Source organism: Chenopodium album, chromosome 26 (assembly GCF_948465745.1).
Source record: "Chenopodium album chromosome 26, dcCheAlbu1.1, whole genome shotgun sequence".
In the NCBI taxonomy this organism is placed as follows: domain Eukaryota; kingdom Viridiplantae; phylum Streptophyta; class Magnoliopsida; order Caryophyllales; family Amaranthaceae; genus Chenopodium; species Chenopodium album.
In genome coordinates, this window is record NC_137859.1 from 36,672,664 (window position 1) to 36,692,519 (window position 19,856).

General features: G+C 36.9%; 1 protein-coding gene across 1 annotated transcript; it reads left to right on the forward strand.

Moving 5' to 3' along the window:
• Nucleotides 1-17,263: 17,263 nt before the first annotated feature.
• On the forward strand, nt 17,264-19,584 carry LOC145617161 (F-box/FBD/LRR-repeat protein At5g22660-like). Its single transcript, XM_081671843.1, has 2 exons — nt 17,264-18,193; nt 19,294-19,584. The coding sequence occupies exons 1-2, from the start codon at nt 17,264-17,266 to the stop codon at nt 19,582-19,584; spliced, it is 1,221 nt and encodes a 406-aa protein (XP_081527969.1).
• The last annotated feature ends 272 nt before the right edge of the window (nt 19,585-19,856 follow it).

The window sequence follows — 19,856 nt, forward strand, 5'->3', positions numbered from 1 at the left end:
TGCAAGTACATTAGGTTCCTGTACGAAGTAACATGCTCTTCGGGGTTGCCCGTACCATCATAGGCACCCACTAGTATACTCTTCACTTTTGCTGGTTGAGGGGACGCTAGTATGTCTTGCGAAAACGGAGGCGGCTTATCTCCCAAGTTCAACAAACGCATCTGCCAATCAATAGGCTGAGGCTGAGCGGACGTTCCAACCAGACAGGGAGCCTGGCCGAACATCTGACCATACGGCCCATACTGCCCAAAGACTTGAGGAGTTGGTTGTACCAACCCATTGGGTACTTGAGGAGGCTGATATTGCAATGGCTGAATTAGACGGGGAGTAATAGTATGGCTCTTGCTGGAAGCAGCCGTGTTGGTGTATTGGGAGAAAGATTGGTTGGAGGCCTCATCCGGCATGGTTGGGGTAGAGGCCGTGTCAGAGTATGCGGCCCTCTCCCTTTGCTTGTGCCGAATGTAATCCCTTGCGTCCTTAAAGCGCTATGATGGCTCAGTCTCAACTCTTTTTGGCTGTCTGCCCCTTCCCCCAGCCGTCTGCGTTTTTGCCAGCAGGCTAGAGAAATTGGTCCGTGGGACTCGGGGAGACCTTCCGTGCGGACGACGGAATGGGGTGTTACCAGCATCAGTTGCATTGGTCTTGTTGTTGGCTTTCTTGGAGGTGCTTCCTCCCCCCTTTTGCTGGACAGCCGCCAACTCCTTGCGGAGCTTAGTCAGCTCAGCCATTAAGGCAGCTGGGGTAGGTTGTTCGGCCTCTTCAAATGAGGCAGTCAAAGGATTGCTTGAGTGTATGGTAGTACATATGTCCTCTACATATCCATCCTCACCTGGACGAGGTCCAGGATTAGGTGTCTGACCATCTATTGCCATAACGGACGAGTATCCCCACAGACGGCGCCAAATGTTTTGGGGTTTTTTGTGATTCCCTCGGATACTGGTCGCGCTCTGTTGACAAAGACTCGGACACCTGCAAAATAACGAATATTCCGGTGATCGGAATATTCGCCTCCGACGCTCAAGTTAGTGAACGGAAACGGAAAAGGCTAGAGAGAGAAAGTAGAGAAAAGTTGGAGCGTTTTTAGAGCTCTTGTATTAATGTCACATCAAATTCCACCCCTCCCATCATAAATGATTAGGGTATATATAGGGGTGGGAGCATGTGCCCCCTTAGGGTTTATGCCCTAAAATGTCGGGACATGATTGGCTGCGCAATCAGAGGTCGCCACGTGTCGTGGGGGGCGCCGTTTTACGGCTTTCAAGGCTTTCTCGGGATTTGGGCCTGAGGTCATCAGAGCCCTTTTCTCTTTCTGATTGTAGCTTTAGGGTATTTAGACATGGCTGACATGTGTCACCATAACAGGTGGAAATGTGTCTCACTCTCATAGGGCCACGTGTCACCTGTTTATTGGGCCACGTGTTACTATGAGATTGGGCCACGTACCTGGGGTATTTTTACCCTAAACATATGTTCATTATTTTTGTCTAAAAATGTTGGCCCGACCCGCTAGCCGGCCCGAAAATGGGATGGGTTTGGGCAAACATAAAACGCTTTTTAGTTAAAAGCCCGAACCCAGCCTGAGAAGCCCGTTTTGGCCTGACATGCCCGCTAAATTTTTACGGGTTTGGACACGAGAAATTGTGTTAAGGCCCGGCCCAGCCCGATTTTTTATCAACTCTATCTGGAAGGATCTTATATGTTTAAAGTGGTTTAAAAGGACCTTATAAGTTTATTGTATTGTTTGGAGGGACCTTATTGTGTTATTTAAAGCTCTGTCTTTGTACTAAGGAACGGAGGGAATAGTAACCTAATCCGATTGTTACAATGAAAATACAGAAAAAGTTTTAGCTAGAAGCCTAGAAGTGGTCCACTATCAGCCAAGGTCCCCACAAGGCTACAATTATTAGTGTAGGTACGTTTTAAACATCTTATATTAGCAAAAATGTGTTAAATGACATACGAAATACTCGGATAAGCTAGAGCAAGAAGTGATTCATACTCGGCTGAGGTCTCCACAAGGCCACAATTATTAGAGTAGGCAAGTTTTCTTAGCAAAAATGGAATATAACTATATAAGCTAGAAGTTGTCCTTAGTTGGCCGAGGTCCCCACAAGGCTACAATTATTAGTGTAGGCACGTTTTGAATATGTTAGCAAAAATGCATATAAGCCGGAAGTTGTCCATACTCGGCCGAGGTCGGAGACTCGGAGGTCCCCCGTCCCCGCAAGGCTACAATTATTACTTAGGCACGTTTTAAATATCTTACCACATATGGGCTATGGCATATAATCTAGAAGTCGGCCAAAGTCCCCGCAGGGCTACAATTATTTCATTATATGTATAGGATAGTTTTAATTATCTTACCACAAATGACGATGAATACATCTTGGCGCATTGATTCTATGAGTTTTCAAAACACATAATAGTGTAAAATATATAGTTATTTAACGGAAAATTTGTTAATTACTACCTCAAAAAAGGGGTCTTTGTGAATTACTACCCGCAAAAAAAAAGTTGTTAATTACTACCCTAAAACTGATGAATTGTATAGATTGCTACCCTTTTCCCTAATCAGCCCCTAATTAGGTGATTTAATCTACTAATGATATCATTATCCGGCTAATTTATAATTAGTTACTTTTAAGGCATGATTAATTGCATAAACCCTAACACCACCTCTAAACCACCACTAAACCACCTCCGGCAGCCCCCTTACTCTATCCCCACCATCTCCGGCAGCCTACCCTCGCCCCCGGCATCCACCCCACCTCTAAACCACCCATTGCACCACCTCTAAACCCCCCCAACAATCCCTCCAACCCTCGAAAAAATCCCTCCTCCCCACCCACTAGCCACCCTAGCCCCCTCCCCCTTGCTAGAGAACTCTATTAAGCCCTCCCTAAGCCTCCTCCACCCCCTTCCCCCCTTTAATCACCACCCTAATGTTTCAAAATTAAAACCCTAAAGCCCTAAAATTGAAACCCTAGTGTGGTGATTAGGGGGGAAGGGGATATAGGAAGGTTAGGGATGGTTGAGCAAGGATTTCCGGCAAGGGGTAGGGGGTCAGGGCCGCCGCGGGTAGGGGATGGGGGTATCGTAAAAGGGGGTGGGAATTGTGTGTTGGGGAAGCAGAATCGAGGTGGTAATCGTGGTGGGGGGAACAAGAATATGGTGGATATTGTGGTGGGGGAAAGGGAGGGTGGGTTTCGTGGTGGGGGATTGAGTGCGGGGAGTGGATTTCATGGTGGAGGAGCTATCGAGTGTGTTAAAGGGCCAAAGGGGGGCCGCCGAAGGTGGTGCAATGGTGGTGGGAAGGTGGTGCTAGGGTTTACCTAATTAATTAAGGTTTAAGAGCTACTAATTAGTAATTAGATGAATAATAATATCATTAAGAGCTTAAGTATGCTGATTAGTAAAAAAGGTAGTAGTTGCTAAAATTAATCAGTTTTAGGGTAGTAATTAACAACTTTTTTTTTTGCGGGTAGTAATTCACAAAGACCCCTTTTTTGAGGTAGTAATTAACAAATTTTCCTTATTTAACGTTGAAAAAATGGAATCTAAAAATCTCACCTTTGGCTTTTCTGCTTAAAACAATTTTACTTTTCGAAATCTGAAAACAATTCTACCTTTGACCCACATCTGCTCAAAACAAGTCTTTTAACCTGGCCTACAACCTGTTTATTAGGTCAATTTATTTTTTTATACCCACCATAACCACCACCACCACTTCACCACCTAACCCCCCCCCCCCCATTTTTTTCTCTCTCCTAACCTCAACCACCGTACCCCACCACAACTAACCACAACCCCAGTAACCCTGAAACTCGACCACCCCCATCCACCCATAAAACCCCCTAACACCACCCCCCCAACCCCCTTGAAACGTCGACCACCCCGACCAACCTAAAACCCTGACCATCCCAGCCGCCCTGAAACTGACCACACCCCAATCACCCACGAAACCTGCCCCTTAAACACGACCAACCCAGCCATCCAATACTCCAAAAATTGAGATCGGAATCCACCCAAAACCGCACCTCAAAATATTGCCTAACCCCTAGCCCTAAACCCACCTAAATCAGAAACTTCACTCAAGGCCAACCATTCCATTCAACCCGAAACTAGAGACGTCAATTTGGATGATCGAATCAGATCTGACGAGGTCGGGTCAATTTTTAAAGTTGAGTCATGCTAAATTATTGTGTCTACGCGAGTCCAATTTTAAATCAATCAGATATTTTGGGGTCGGTTTCGGATCAGGTCGGGTCAGGTGTGCTTTTGACACCTCTACCCGTAACCCCTTACCCTAACCATCCCATCAACGGGGAAACAGTTAGGGATTTTGACAGGGGAGATAATCAAGAAAGAGGAAGGGGAAAGGTGATGGAGTTGGCTCCGGCAAGGGAGGTGGGTCAGTCTGATAGGGGGGTGGGTCGGTCCGACAAGGGAAGGGATCAGGAGTTTATATTTTTTTTTAAAAAAAAAAAACTGTTTAAAAAAAACAAAAGCCAATAAAAAGGTGACACATGTCAAGTCACCTTCTTAAACAGGTTACTAATTTGACAAAAACCTGTAAAAAAAAAAAAAGGCTTGTTTTGAGCAGATGGGGGTTAAAGGTGGGATTGTTTCCAGATTTCAAAAAGGTAGGATTATTAGTTTCCATTTTTCCTTTAACATTCATAAATGTAATTTTTTATGGTCACAGTGATATTATTTGTGTGCTATTATACTTAATTGTATAGTATACCATTAGAGTATATGTTGTCTTAATAGTACTATTATATCTCATAGTGGTATAATATATTAATATTTGATTCATAATTTACATACTTAGGGCCTGTTCACATTTACTGAACTGAACTGAGCTAAAATGAATATTTTATGAGAGAGGGAAATTAGGAGCTGAACTAAACTGAACTGATTGGAGCTGAACTGATTAGAGCTGAACTAAACTAAACTGAAATTAAGTAAATGGTACTATTTAACGGTAATTTATACTCATGTTAATATACATTTACAACTTAACCATCCTATTTGTTTCAAAACAAACTAGTTACTGGCCTAGGAGATACCCCGGGTCATCATAAATTATTTATTACGTTAATCAAACTATATTTATTTTGGCATTCTCAATCATTATTATTTGTAAATTTTAACTTCAAATCGGACCTAAAGGTCAAAAATAACCTATGAGAATACTATGAAAGGGTTAAGTCCAGAAAGGAGGGAAATTTGGGAATTTTTTTTTAAAAAAATAATAAGTAACATGACTAACACGTGGTGGTCAACGTCGGAGACTAACACGTGATAGTCAATCCCAGAGCTCCGATGTTGACCACCACGCAAGCTCACCCAAGTGCCCCATACAAACAAAATACAACTTAAAATGTCCTTTTTCACAAGTTTTTATTTAAAAGGTCTTTTTCTTAAAAGCCGACCACTTAAAAGATCTCTTTTCACAATTTTCTCATTATAAATTAAATGAGAAATATGTTGAACGGATCCTACACTTTTTCATATAACAAGACATGAACCGAACACCAAAAAAAGTGGGTTAGTATCAAGGGGTTCTGACACGTTTAATTAACGATATAATACGATTATTAGTTTAGTTGGGTTAGTGATGAGGTTCCTCAACGCGTTTAACTTCAAATTAAATCCCTTTCCCCCTAAATCTCTCTTTTAAGTTTGAAGCTCCCTGTCGTCTATGCAACCTTCTTAGCCGCTGCCGCACCACCACCCTTCTACCCTCTTGCGACATCCATTGCACATTCTTCACTTCGGTTTGTTATATTTTTAATTAGCTGCAACACTTTTCATTTTTGACATTATTTTCTCTCTATCTCTATCGTACCCACATGGGTCCATCTTATTTTTCCCTCTATCTCTCTCCTCTTTAAAACAGATGATGAAAATAAAAGTGTAGTAAATTGTTCTATTCACCATATTTTTGCCGAACTGAACTTATTTTTGCTGAACTTAAGTTATTTTTACTGAACTGAAATTAATTTTACTAAAGTGGAATTATTTTTGCTGAATTAAAATTATTTTTACTAAATTTCTATTATATTTCTTCTTTAAAGTTACTGATTTTTACTGAACTGAAATTAATTTTACTGAATTGAAATTATTTTTACTAAACTGAAATTAGTTTACTTAATTGACTTATTTTTATTAAACTTAAATTATTTTTACTGAATATTATTTTTTTAAAGTGAAAAGAATATGGCTTTATACTTTTAAACCCCAAATTAAAAGTGATGAGGAAGTACAATATTTTTGATGAATTCCTGCTGTAAAGCCCCATAAACATAAACCCTAGAGATGATCAACATTTGCCCGACCCGATTCGGCCTGAAATAGGGCGGGTTTGGATAAGCATAAAAACACATTTTTAGTTAAAAAGCCCGAACCCGGCCCAAAAAGCCTGCAAAGCCCGTTTGGCTTGACAAGGCCGCTACTTTTTTGCATTTTAAGTTAAAAAGCCCGAACTCGGCCCGAAAAGCCTGCAAAGCCCGTTTCGGCTCGACAAAGCCCGCTACTTTTTTGTGGGTTTGGACACGAGAAATTGTGTTAAAGCCCGGCCCGAACCGATTTTTGATCACCTCTACATAAACCATTAAACCCCAAATTAAACCCCCTTTTCCCCTAATGCTTTAAACCTCTGTTTCAAGTTTGAAGCTCCCTGCTGTCAGCGCAACCTTCTTAGCCGCTGCCGCACCACCGCCCCTCCACCCTCCTGCGACATCCGTTGCACATTCTTCACTTCGGTTTGTTATGTTTTGCTCTTAATACTTTAAAATTCTAAGAAAATTCTTATTCTGATTTTTTAAGTGAAATTTGGAATGTGAATTACGACACTAATGTTGGTTTGGAATTGTCTCAAATTATTGAATTATGTGTGTTTTATGATGGCTTATATATAATCATTGAATTATTGAATTATGTGTGTTTTATGAACGCTTATATATAATCATTGATCATTCTTAGTTGTAAATTATGGGTTTATTTATGTATATCTATGTTGTTTTGCAGTGATGTTAATGGTTTTTTGTTAATTTGTTCTATTGCTTTCAACATTTTGTCAACGATTGATCATCAACGATCATAGTTGGGGAGTTGGAATTCTAATTATTAGGGTATTGATTTGATGACCACATTCTCGATTAATTGATCTTGATTGAGGCTCAAAGTTTTTTAAGCTTAGTTCTTGGCTTATTGTTAGAGCATTGAAACACAATCACCATCTAATTGTCTTTTTTTTTCTTATAAAAATGGTCAATTAATAGGAAAGGTGCAAAACTACAAGTTGCTAACTGGAAAGAAAATTCAAAAGATTTTCTTGAATAATATAGTATCGTACTATCATTAGTATGTCTATAACCGAGCAAATGTTCAACTATCATTCCTACATTCATTTATTCGTGATGGACCATTTTATGTAGAATGCATCTAGATAACCTAGGGTCTCAATAGTTAGCTCTCACAAGATTTGCTAAACATTCATTTTTTATAGGAAAATTTGTCAGAAACAACCTTTTAAAGTGTCTACTTTATTTAAAACAACCTTTTAAATTTTTTTTTGCAATTTCAGACCACATTATAAATTTTTTTTATCAAAGACAACCAAATGTTACTTTCCGGTTTCGACTCTATTTTTCCCTACATTGACCACGAGTGTGCGAGTCACGTGACCTCCTATATTGCTTAATACACCCCTTTTCCCTCCAATTAACTCCTATCAAAACCCCTGCTTCTCTTTCATCCCTCTTTTAGTACGAGTGAATTGGAGGGAAAATTGGTGTATTAAGCAATACATGAGGTCATGTGCGTTGCACACTAGTGGTCAACATCGGGGAAAATAGAATCAAGGCCGGAAAGTAGCACTTGGTTGTCTTTGATAAAAAAGTTTTATAATGTGGTCTGAAGTTGCAAAAAAAAATTTAAAAGGTTGTTTTAAGTAAAGTGGGCACTTTAAAATGTTATTTATGACAAATTTTCCTTTTTTATATATTTCAAAAAGCATCGTCAATGAAGACACAAAGGTACATTATTACGTGATATGGTTAGTCCCATAGTGGATAGTGTATTTTGAAGGGTTAAGGGTCTTAGCATCCGCCTAGACCTCCTAGAAGGAAGGCCAAGGACATATAAGGAATTGCAGGCAGAAGTTAAATATTGTTAGAATTTATTAAGTGGAAGGGTGTAGATGTCTTATGCTCTTATCAAAGTAAGTTTGCTAGAGGGAGTAATGGGCGACAAGTTAGATGCTGTAGCTGATGTATTAAATAGGGAAATGCATGTTTGAGAGGATTTATGCTGAGATTTTGTAAAGAGAAGGATTGGGAGGCAAACCACCACTCAAAATGTGGTTAGCTTGTAATTATGGTGATTACTTCGATCAACTAATACAAAATATATCTCTGCTTTCCCTCTTCTTAACTCTTACGTTCAGTTACTGTCTAAGTGCTTGATCAGTCTTTTGGCCGGGAAATCTTATCTAATTCCTAGCATAGGGCATTCAAACTAATACTTGCTCCTTCTGTTTTCAAAGAAGTTTAAAGTTGTACCATTAATTAGCTAAAAGTAGAATTTCATATAGGATGCTTACATCAGTTGACATTTAATCTCTCTTTTGTCTGCTTGTGCTGGCATACATTTTTAATGCAAACTAATGTTATTTGTAATGCGCGATAAAGTTTTTTTTTTTTGCTTATGTTATCTTTTGGATGACATTCCCTTACATTTTTTTTTAATTGTTGCAAAGGTTATTTTTTTAATCCTATTCCAACCTTTCTGTTTCATATAAAGCATGGAAGTTTCATAGAAGTCCTTGCTTTTGAGCCTCTATCCATAATAATCATATTCCTTCCCTCAAGTGAATATGTTTCCACACTAAGTCAGGCTGTCAATATTTTCAGTCCTTCCAACAAAATACTGTCTTATTATGGCACATTAAAGCAGTTCTTGTGGCAAATAAATGTCATGAAAATTGTGAGCATATACTGGAAATTATAGACAGCCTTTATCGTTGATCTTCCATGTCACTTTGGGTAGTTCCATTGTTGTGACATGCTATTAAAAATGGCTCTTTTTGAAACCGGTTTGTTCAATGCAATTTATGCAAATCTAATGTCCAAGTTTGGCACTGTTCCATTGTTCCATGGCAGGCAAATAGATTGAAAAGCTAGGCGAAATCTGACAAGTTAGCTTGTTGTATTAAAATTGTTTGGTTAAAGCCGTAAAATTAGTAGTAGAAATTTGTGAAATGATAGTAAGGGACTTGTTTATTTTAATTCACACAAAGTAGCTGGTACTGGAAAATGAAAATATGAGAATAAAAACTTTTTTGCTGGTTGGAACTTTGTACAAACTTGTAGGAATACCTTGTCATTATTCAAATATTTTTCAGCACCTTATGAAACTCTGTTGTTGTAATAAGCAGTTGCTGATATTTCTGGTGATCTTCTTATGCTAGAAAGAGTGGGAAGAAGGGAGAGGAAATGTCATTTCAAGCATGAGTGACAAGCACCTAGCATATATACAGAGCTAGGAAGTCAGAAAATGTTTGGTTGCATATTTTTGGGGTCATGTTAATCAATGCTTTCTTTCTCTAAGATAATGAGTGATTGGTTTTGTTAGTTACCCCTATTTGGTGAGAAATAGTAAGAATCACTTTCTGTCTGATAGATTTGTTCTGGCTTTACAGGTCATAATGTCCAGCAGCAATGTCCCTCCTATTGTTGAGAAGCAAGAGGTACATTGGTTTTTGGCATTTCGCCCTTACTCTTATTAACACTTTTTGTAACAAGCTGACCTTAATGAAGATACGTGAATTCCAGATTTTAATGGACAATCATAAACTTGCCTCGGATAAGGAAAAGGTATGCTACTTTTTTTTACTACCTTCTGTTTTGATGAGTGGTAATTAGATTTTGGTTTCTCTCTGATGGATTTGTTATGCTTTACATCTGATCATAAACTCAAAATATTAGAATGATTCATCCCTTCTCCCAAGGCATAGTTTCGGTGACCTCTATTGTTCATGACTGTCTGAGTGGCATTAGGTTTGTTGTTTGTCGAAGGTAAAGTAGAGCATAATGGAATATCATCAATTACACCTCTAGCAGCTCCTACAAAACTGCTGCTTACTGCAGTGGAAGGATGACTTGACATAGGATTGGGAGCAACTCCAGCCTGACCACGCAGTTCCGGGATTACAAGCAATTTCGGCGATGATGCTGGTGATTGGGAGACGAAACTCCACAAGGCTACACATTTTTTTCTTCACCAGCTACCCCCATGCATGTTTATTAAATCGTTTCAAATTTCTAATCAGTGAGTGCTAGAGAGAGCATGTGTGAAGTGAGGGCATGATAGAGAGAGAGAGAGAGAGAGAGAGAGAGGAGGCCGAACTGAATCAGAGGAGAGAGAAGGAAATGGGCGGTGATACCGGTGAACTTGGAAAAGAGGAAGGGAGGAAAACGCCAAAGGAGAAAAGAAAGAATAAAAGAAAAAAGGGGTATAACCGTCCGCACACTGCAGACCAGTTCCTCCAATAGCCAAGTCCCTAAGGATAAATCCGTTAAGGAAATATAGTGGATTAGTGGGTGAATTTGGCTTTTAAAGGGTAGAGATTTAGTCAAGGCAAATAGACTGTTTGGGTTTGGCACTGATTTAGTTGCCTGCCTGATTGGGTGGCAAATAGACTGTTGAGGATAACGAAAAGCAAAGGATGTCAATACAAGCATGTGTAATTGTTTGGGTTTTATCTTTATTTTAACTATTATTTTGCTGATTGCTTATAAACAATATTTACTCACACTCTGCACTTGTGTAGATCATTGCCACAGCAAGAAGTGAGCTCGAAAGTCAAGTAGAATTGTTCAACAAGTATGTGATGCTTGATGTTTATATACTTGAAAATTACTTTACTTTCCTTTTTCTTACCTTTTCTAAAAATCAAAATCATTAGTTAGGTAGTGTGACCTATGATCACATATTAACATCATCTTGACATTGACAAATGGTTACCTGTCTCATTTACAATAGAGGCAGCCCTGTCAAAGGACAATTCTAAAGTGGCTAATGTGGCTTTTCTTATCATGTAGCCATTATTGGTGCTTAGAACCTTAGTCTTTGTGTCAAGCACTCCAGCATTTATTTTGTCACCTTAGCTGGTACTCCCTCCGTCCCAAATTACTCACAACGTTTTGACTTTTTACACTATTCACATATCTCACTTTGACCATATTTTTTTAGCTATTATATGAAAGCTAATATAATCATGTAAAATGTTGTTGGGTCTATTTTTAGGTATAGTTTCTTAATATAAATTTTTATAGCCTATATAAATCTATAATAAAAGATATCAACAGTCAAACATGTGCATCGGCAAACGTGTCCAGTCAAAATGTTGCAAGTAAACTGGGGACAGAGGGAGTAATTTTTATTGCTATGCTTCTGGTTTGACATAATCCTGTTTCTGATCCAGGCTTAGCCATACCTGCTTCAATAAATGTGTTGAGAAAAGGTATATGTATAAAAAAAAATTCTAACATTTTATCTGTTATGGAATTCTCAAGTTTCCTAAATGAAGTTGCCTAAATCTATGACAATTTAAACTTTTCCCTATTTTATTCAGGTACAAGAAAGGTGAACTCAATCTTGGTGAAAGTAGTTGCATTGATCGCTGTGTTTCCAAGTATTGGCAGGTAAATCAGCTGCGACAAGATGGTATATTTTTTGTCAATGTGGTGGTTTAAACTGCATTACATGCCAATAATCTATAGCTTCAATCTTTAGTCAACTGCTCTTTAAAACAATTTAGCGCCATTTTACATGATAGTGAATTCATTTGTTGCCATTCATTATCGATAAAAGCTTTTGCATACATGTAATAGTCTATTAGAGTGTAGGGTTTATATTTTATGCAAGGAGGAGGTTGAAATGTGAATTGCTTCTCTAATGCAAGTTTTTTTTTGCTTTTTGATTGGATTTGAAGTTTGTATTGTGGAGGGAAGAAGGGATGTAGCCTTGCAGCCATGTTTAATTGCTTAAATCTCTCTTCCTTTCATCAAAGATCCCCAAACCCCCCCCCCCCCCCCCCCAAAAAAAAAAAAAAAAAAAAAAAAAAGAAGAAAATAATTCTCCCCTTCTTTCATTTCTTTGCTAATCGCGAATGAGTGAGGTGGTAGGGGCTTATAAGGAGAGGTATTATGGCAAAAAAAGTTTTGCCTCTTCCCCCTCCTCTTCTTGGAACTATTCATATTCATTGCAGGGTTTTTATTGGATGTTAAGAGCTTTGAATACCTGCATCTTTCTCAAATTTACTTTGTGAGTGAACTAAGTTAAGGCCTCTTTCAAAAGCTTAGGGTGAGCACCTATTCATTTATTTGGACGAAGGTCCCAAAAGCATTCATAATTCATGTGGGTTGGTTATTCTTTGTAGGGGAGTTAGATTCTCAAGAAGTTGCTCTGTTTTGTGATATGGCTGCAAGCTAAAGTGCACTTTGATCAAGGTGGAAGCCGTTTTTAGAGAAGTTAGACGAGATTGGCTATGAAATATGTTTTTGAATTGAAGGTATTGATCTTACCATAATTAGAAAATCGACCAGCAGATAGCTAGCGGTGTTGTTGAAATCTTTTTCACAATGGTAGAAATGGTTACTACACTTGTGAAATCCGCCATTGGTAGAGTTGGGGTCTATTGATTTTATGCCTAGGATGCAATTCAATCCTTGAGAGGGGAAAGAAGGGTGAAACTGTTACAATAAGCCAAAGGGCTGATAAAACGGACTATTCGGACATACAAGCATAAGAAACCTTGCCTCTTGATTTGTATAATTAATTGTCCTAGCTCCATAGAATCAGAGTAAGTGCATTGCACTGACATGGCACTAGCTGTTCAACATCCAGTAACCAGAATTTTTTAGCTGTTACTTGGAGAAGACTCCTGTTCCAGACTGATAAAACAAATTCTTTTGTTATCCCTCTCAAACTCATTGGCCACTCTCTAGTTATAGTGTTTTTAATTTGGAAACTTCCCATAAAATCCTTAATGATACTTGTAACCGAGAATGCCAAAGATGATTTGGTTTTTGGAGATGCAAAGTTCCTAGATAGTAAAGAATGATTATGGTTTTCTTTAGCTAAATTCTTGTCAAACGACCTTAACTTAAAAGATGTCTGTTGCTTTCTATCATATCTTTTTGGGATAAATTTAGTTTTTCTGTGGCTATAGGTGGCATATAGGAATCTAGACGACTAAGAAATTAGAAGGATGATGGTGTTCAAATTTGACTGACTGACTAATTGATGGCCTTTTATTAGCCATAGGATGTTTGGTTTTTATGTGGTTTGGGAGAGTTAATATATGGCGAAATTTGGATAAGATCTGTGAAATTCAATTTCCCCTTCGGGTTGGTACAACTATAATACCCTTATGAAGCTTATGCAAGAACTGAAGGCAAAATTATGGTAGATGAGGATTAATTTCTTCACTTGATGGCCAAGTCTCCTTGACCAAAATATATGGAGTTTTATAAGTTGAAATCTTCTCCAGGTTAACTTCCATTATGGGGCAAACAATTTCCAGACATTTCTAGGTTTCCTTGTCTCATATCATATAACCTTATATGTGTTTGAACACCCTTGAGTATCAAAATAGGGACGTCACAATTCGAACTCTTTCATTTGTTTTGTTTATTTGTTCATAATGTGTTATCTTAAGCTGCTACAGCTATGGGGTTACATTAAAGGGGGGAATGCACAAGAAGTCGTAATTTATTTGTTCATAATTCGAACTCTTTCATTTGTTTTGTTTTTTTTCAGGTGAATAAAATGATTGGTCATATTTTTGCATATAGTCGGCGTGGCTTGTAAATGTTGGTTACTTGGTTGTTACAGACTAACAGACGCTGCTCAAATTTGAATATTACTTGAATACATCACTGACCACCTGGGGGAACAAGGACTTGAAATTTTTGGATATCTGTTCTTTGTTTTCCCTTCTCCAATTTTTGGATATTTGTTCTTTGTTTTCTCTTCTCCAGATTTTTCTGCCACTATTGGAGGATTTTAGTTCAGACCAATTTGGATCCATTTCCTCATCCCCATCGCAGATTTCGTTGAAGGTGGTATAGACTCCTATACATTCATTGTTCATTTCTTGCAGTTGCTATATTACAGGATGATATAGCGAGCCTTACTCAGACTAACATTACTTAACCTTGATTTGTAATCATAAAAAAATTTGATAAATGTTTTTTGTTTTTTTAATTTTTTTGAATTACATTTATCATCGAAATGATGCCAAAGTCGATATTGAAGTTTTATAAGTAGCACCTTTACTGAATAATATGCTCTTTCAATGCGCGTTTATCATTTGTATTACTTTACTTGGTTGAATCTCATTGAAATGCATTCTATGTCGTCGCTACTCTTTCCTTCAATTGTTAAACGTTTTCCCATGTATCCGTTTTTGGGCATATTTCTTTTCCTAAAAATATTATCTAGGTGCATCCAAATATCCAATGGTATATTTTGCTCATTTGATAATTTGAACTAATTCAAGATATTCAAATGAGCAAAATTTTCGAATAAGCAAAAATATTCTCTTGAGTGAACCTATTTCTAAGTGCACAATTGCACATGAGTTCCCTCCCCAAGTAAATCAGTAGGTTTAATGAATCTGTATTTAAAAGATGTAGATGCACACTTGTATTTTCTCCTCTAAAGATCCCAAATTTTAATAACTTATCACATCACATGCATTTTAGTATTCAATTCACGCGTAATATTTCATCTTTAAGAATTTACCCTATAATCATATTGTTCATCAAATAGACCAAAGAACTAGTTATTCTTAAACCCAATAGACTTCTACAAAATAAGAAACCGCCATATTTCTTTAAGGATTTCCAAGTTAATCTCCTTGATAAGTAATCAAAACATTTCAAAATCTCTGATCTTATATTTAACAATTATGATTGTACATTGTATTTAACTTGAATTTTATCAAATTTTCAGTCAAATGTATACATACTATCAAACCAAACTTTTGTAAACAATATTTTTTTTGAAATTTTGTTACGAAACTGACACTTGTTAAACAATTTTATTTCTATTATAAAGTGAAGGGAGAGGAGAGTAAAAAGTATGTGTCCAACGGATTACCCAAAATGCCCTTAAAAGCTAAACAATAATATAATCATGACTTTCCTAATTAAAACTTAATTTCAATTCTTATACAAGTTCATTTTTTTTCAAAATTTAGATTTTTAATTAATTATCTTATTGCAAAACAATAAAGGAAACTAATTGTTTATCATACATCACATGCTTAGCATCAAATAAAGTATGGAACCTAAAAAAAATTAAATGAGAGAGACACTAAGCATGAACGCTCAATTAAAAGAAGGTAAGTAAGGACGTCGTGTAATAGGAAAAAAAAAAAGGTTTAGGGCCTATAACTCTATAAGACTATTCACTATAGCTCAATTTCAGTTCAGTTAAACTCAAATCAGTTCAATTCAGTTCAGTTCAGCTCCTAATTTCCTTGTCTCATAAAAAAATCATTTCAACTCTTCAGTTCACTTCACTTCAGTTCAGTTCAGCTTCAATCAGTTCAACTTAGTCCAGTTCAATAAATGTGAACAGACCCCCTAGTGTCCCTTTTGATTACGCTATTTGTCATCTAATTTTTCATTTCTATCATATATTTCTCTCATTGTATATGCTTGACAAAATTGAAGAAATAGTTGAACTATATAATACATGGCTAGTGTTTATTAAGGAGATTGATCTTTGCTCCCTCCGTTTTATATTAATTGCAACACTTTTCTTTTCAATCAATTTCTGGTTAATTATATTCCAGCATTTCTTTATTTAGAAAGGGTCAACTACTATTTTACTCCTAAAAACTCCATTTTGGTCTTGTCTTATATAATTTTTTTCTAGAAATATGAAATACTTTTTTTTTTTTTTTAACAGCTGCAATACTTATACTTTCATGCTTGTCGATGTATGTTTTCAATCGTTAATATCTTGAATTACCAATTTGTGAAAATTATAACATTTGATATTAAAATTGTATAATTCGAGATGAATCTAATAACTTCCCATATGACTATATTTTTACTTAAGCATAAATCATCAAAGTTAGTCAAAGTAAAACACATAAATAGTGTAATAGTCAAACTGGTGCAACTATAAAAAAAAAACGGAGGAAGTATATGATGATTGACAAGTTGGTGTTGCGATTAATCCAAAACTTGGGGATTATGTTCCGTCAAATACATGTCCAAAAATTGACAAATGTGGGGAAAGGTTTTGGGAACTCCTGACTCTATTTTGAAATGGCGGGATAATTTTGTTCTTGAAATTAAAAGTTATAAACCCTAACCCTTATTTTATCTCTCGATAAATCCCAATTTCCCAATTCTTAGAGGGCAACGCATTTCCTGCACATTCAACAACCAGGTAAATCACTTTCATTTCTTTGATTAATTCTGTTTTGCATTTCTTCTCAATTTTATTTTTATATGAACATTTGCCATGATTGATTTATGGTTGATTGCACTTTTAGCAAACTATTCAAAATTAGAACCCAGATTGCACTTTTAAAGAGGTCCCTTTGCTAATCGTTACTATGCAATTTTTTTTTTTTTTTTTTTTGGTTAAATTATTATGCAATTCAATTGGCTAAATGTGCTATAATAGTTATAAAATATCACCAGTATGATCTAATTACCCCGCTCTGGAGTTTATTGTCATGTTGATCGTGTAATTTGAACTAGTAATGTGACAACTCATGTAGGAACGGAGGTATTAGTACATTAAATTCGTGTTTTCTTATATGAAAATGATAGCTTATAGGAACATTGTATAGTAGCCACTTATCATCCTTGACTCCTCTTTTAATAAGTGTTCTTTATGAGACTTCAATATGCAATGGAATTCGTCAATTTTAGTTGTGCTTCATTAACTTGCCCGACATATAAATGAATTCATGTTGTATCACATGTTGAGCTACATTGGTAATTCAACATGAGTATATTGGATGCTTAGATAAATTTATTTAGGACAATATCATTCAATTTACAGATACTTCTAGCCGTGTGCATATAGTAGCTCACATGATGGTGTTGTGGTCCAATTACTTATTTGATGTTAGTTGGAATGGAAACTTGTGTAATGTTTTCATTAACATTGATCCTTCAATGTGTTAGGTTAGCAAAGATTAAGAATCATTACTTAAGTAATGGGATCCAAGTTGAAACTAAGTGCCAGCATTGAAAAGGAAGATAGGATCAGCAAGTTACCTGATAACATCCTACATCGCATTCTCTCTTTCCTTCCCATCAAATATGCTGTCTCTACTAGTTTGTTGTCTTCGAGTTGGAAGAACCATTGGAAGGGAATTGACATTATTGACATTGATTATCATCATATCTTGAACCCTAACTCTGTAGGGAAAGATAATCTAATACCATTTCTTTGCTCCATGTGTAAAGTTGTGAGGCAATGTGACTCCACTAATATACACAAGTTTCGCCTGAGTTGGCCCAAGTATATAGGTGTGCTCAGTCTCAGGAATTTTGTTACTGCTGCATTAAGTCGCAATGTACAGGAGTTGGACCTTGACATCCAGCTTGGGTCTTTCTATGAATTGCCACTTGAGCTATTCACTTGCAAATCACTGAGAGTTTTTAAGCTCAAGACAGACTATGTTTTCCATGTTCCGCCCTTGGATGAGTGTTTTCCAAATCTGAAGGTTCTACATGTTTGTTTTAACAGACCCGCTGTTGACTTTTGTGAGAGATTCTTTTGTGGATGTCCGCAACTGGAAGATTTGCAAATTGATGCAAAACCAAATGAGGCTTATGATATGTGTTTCAAGATTAGAGGAACTTCACTGAAAAAGCTAACAATAATACTTTTTGATCATTTGGATTATGTTTTTAGCTACAGGTTTGAGGTTGATGCCCCACAGCTAGAGCACCTGTATCTCAGGGATGACCCCATAGCATGCAATTTGGTGGGCAGCTTCCCGAATCTTAAACGTGCAATACTTGATATAGGTATCATTGGTTTGCGCGAGGCTCTTTATAAATTTGATGATCTCCTTCTTAAGTGCGTAAATGAAGTTATCAGCACCAGATATCCGTCTTTGTCCCTTGATACAACAAACGTGAGTATCCTCTTTTCTTTTTTCTTTTTCTTTTTGGTAAACATCTATTTCCATGATCAAGAACACTAATATATTGGGATTGGTTATTATTAGCTCAAAATTTGGTCACTGTTGACTTTTCTTTGATGATTTTATCAGCCTTGATGCCCTTGAAGCTCAGAATTGCCATACATAGAGAAACTGCGTAGAGTGCATGATTGCATGATGTTGTACATGGAAATATATGTGCCCTGTGTTCTTATATCAACTCTGTTTAGATTTTGAGAACTATTAATCGAATGGTTGTATTTCTTCCAATGTTTTCTATTTTAAAATCTACTTTTGATGCTATCCTCTGCTCTTTGTTTTCCTTTTATAAAAGAAAGTAATCACTATGAGACATGATTGTAGTTACCTGAAATCTCTAACTAACAATTTGGAGCTAATATATTATAGTCTAAAAAGTCGTTATATCTTTCAGATTACTTTGCTCAACTGAACTTGATGAAAGATTAGAGTTTTGTGCATTTTCCAGGTGCTAGTTCAAGGACATTATAAAAGGATTCCAATACGTGAGAATACACTTGTTTTAGAGTAGTCTTGGAATAGTGTTACGAACCCCATATCATAGAAGAGTTAGTGTAATGGTGCGCACGCGCCCCACACTTGCTTTAGTGGGGGTGGGGTGGGTGAAACATTTCCTTTGTTGGTTAAACTCTTAATTTGCTGGTGTGACATCTGTGGAGAAGGATGATATTCAATTAGTGAAATGATCATATCATATTGGATTCTTTCTAACATACTATTTATCCCCTCTTTCTTTTGTGAAGGGGCTTTGCAGATTTTTAATTATGCACAAGGCTATGCCGTCCTTTCTTAATTTGACTTGTTTGAGGGTCACACTTCATGATTACATGGCTCGCCCCTCGTTGTATAGCTTGCTGAAAGCCACCCCTAAGGTCCAGACTCTGATATTACAGATGGTAACTAACTACTACTATTGTAATTGCATGTTGTAATAACACTAATCACGATTGCATACTCAGTCGTTAACCTGCAACGGCTGCAAGTCTAACCATAAGATATACTCTGTCACATGATGGTTTGTGTTGATTATTCAGGTAAACATGGGAGAAGAAGGCGAGCTGAGCAGACCTTTTAGCTGGCCAAGTTATGCATATGATCGTTATGAAAAGCCTGTTTGCTTGTCCCAAGAGCTGAAGGTTGTTAAAATGCTTTCCTTCCGAGGGCAGTTCGTGGAGAGGAATGTGATCAAATATTTTCTAGAATGCGCGAAAGCATTGTGCAAAATGACCATTCTTACTGTGGATTCTAGTGTTAAAGTGAAGTTTTCTAAAAGACTATTGAAGTTACCAAGGACCTCAAAAAACTGCCTCGTTGAAATCCATTGAAGATTTTCGGAGTAATCGTATGCCTGTTTAGCTGGAATGTATGTATCATGGTGGAAGATATGATGCTAACTAATTAATACTGTATGAAGTACAAGTATTATAATGTTATGTATGGCCAACTGACGAAGTAGTTTTGGATTTGTAGTTAATCCATATTTTGCTGTTGGAGAATAAGAGTTTGTGACTGTGTTTGGCCACATCTCACCTCACCTTCATGTTGTACAATTGATTGATTAACTTCTACTCCGTAGTATTATTGATTGTGCAATTAA

Coding starts and splice junctions, on each gene's coding strand:
- LOC145617161 (XM_081671843.1), top strand. CDS start 17,264: ATGGGATCCAAGTTGAAACTAAGTGCCAGCATTGAAAAGGAAGATAGG. Junction 18,194..19,293: donor TGTCCCTTGATACAACAAAC/GTGAGTATCCTC, acceptor TTGATTATTCAG/GTAAACATGGGAGAAGAAGG.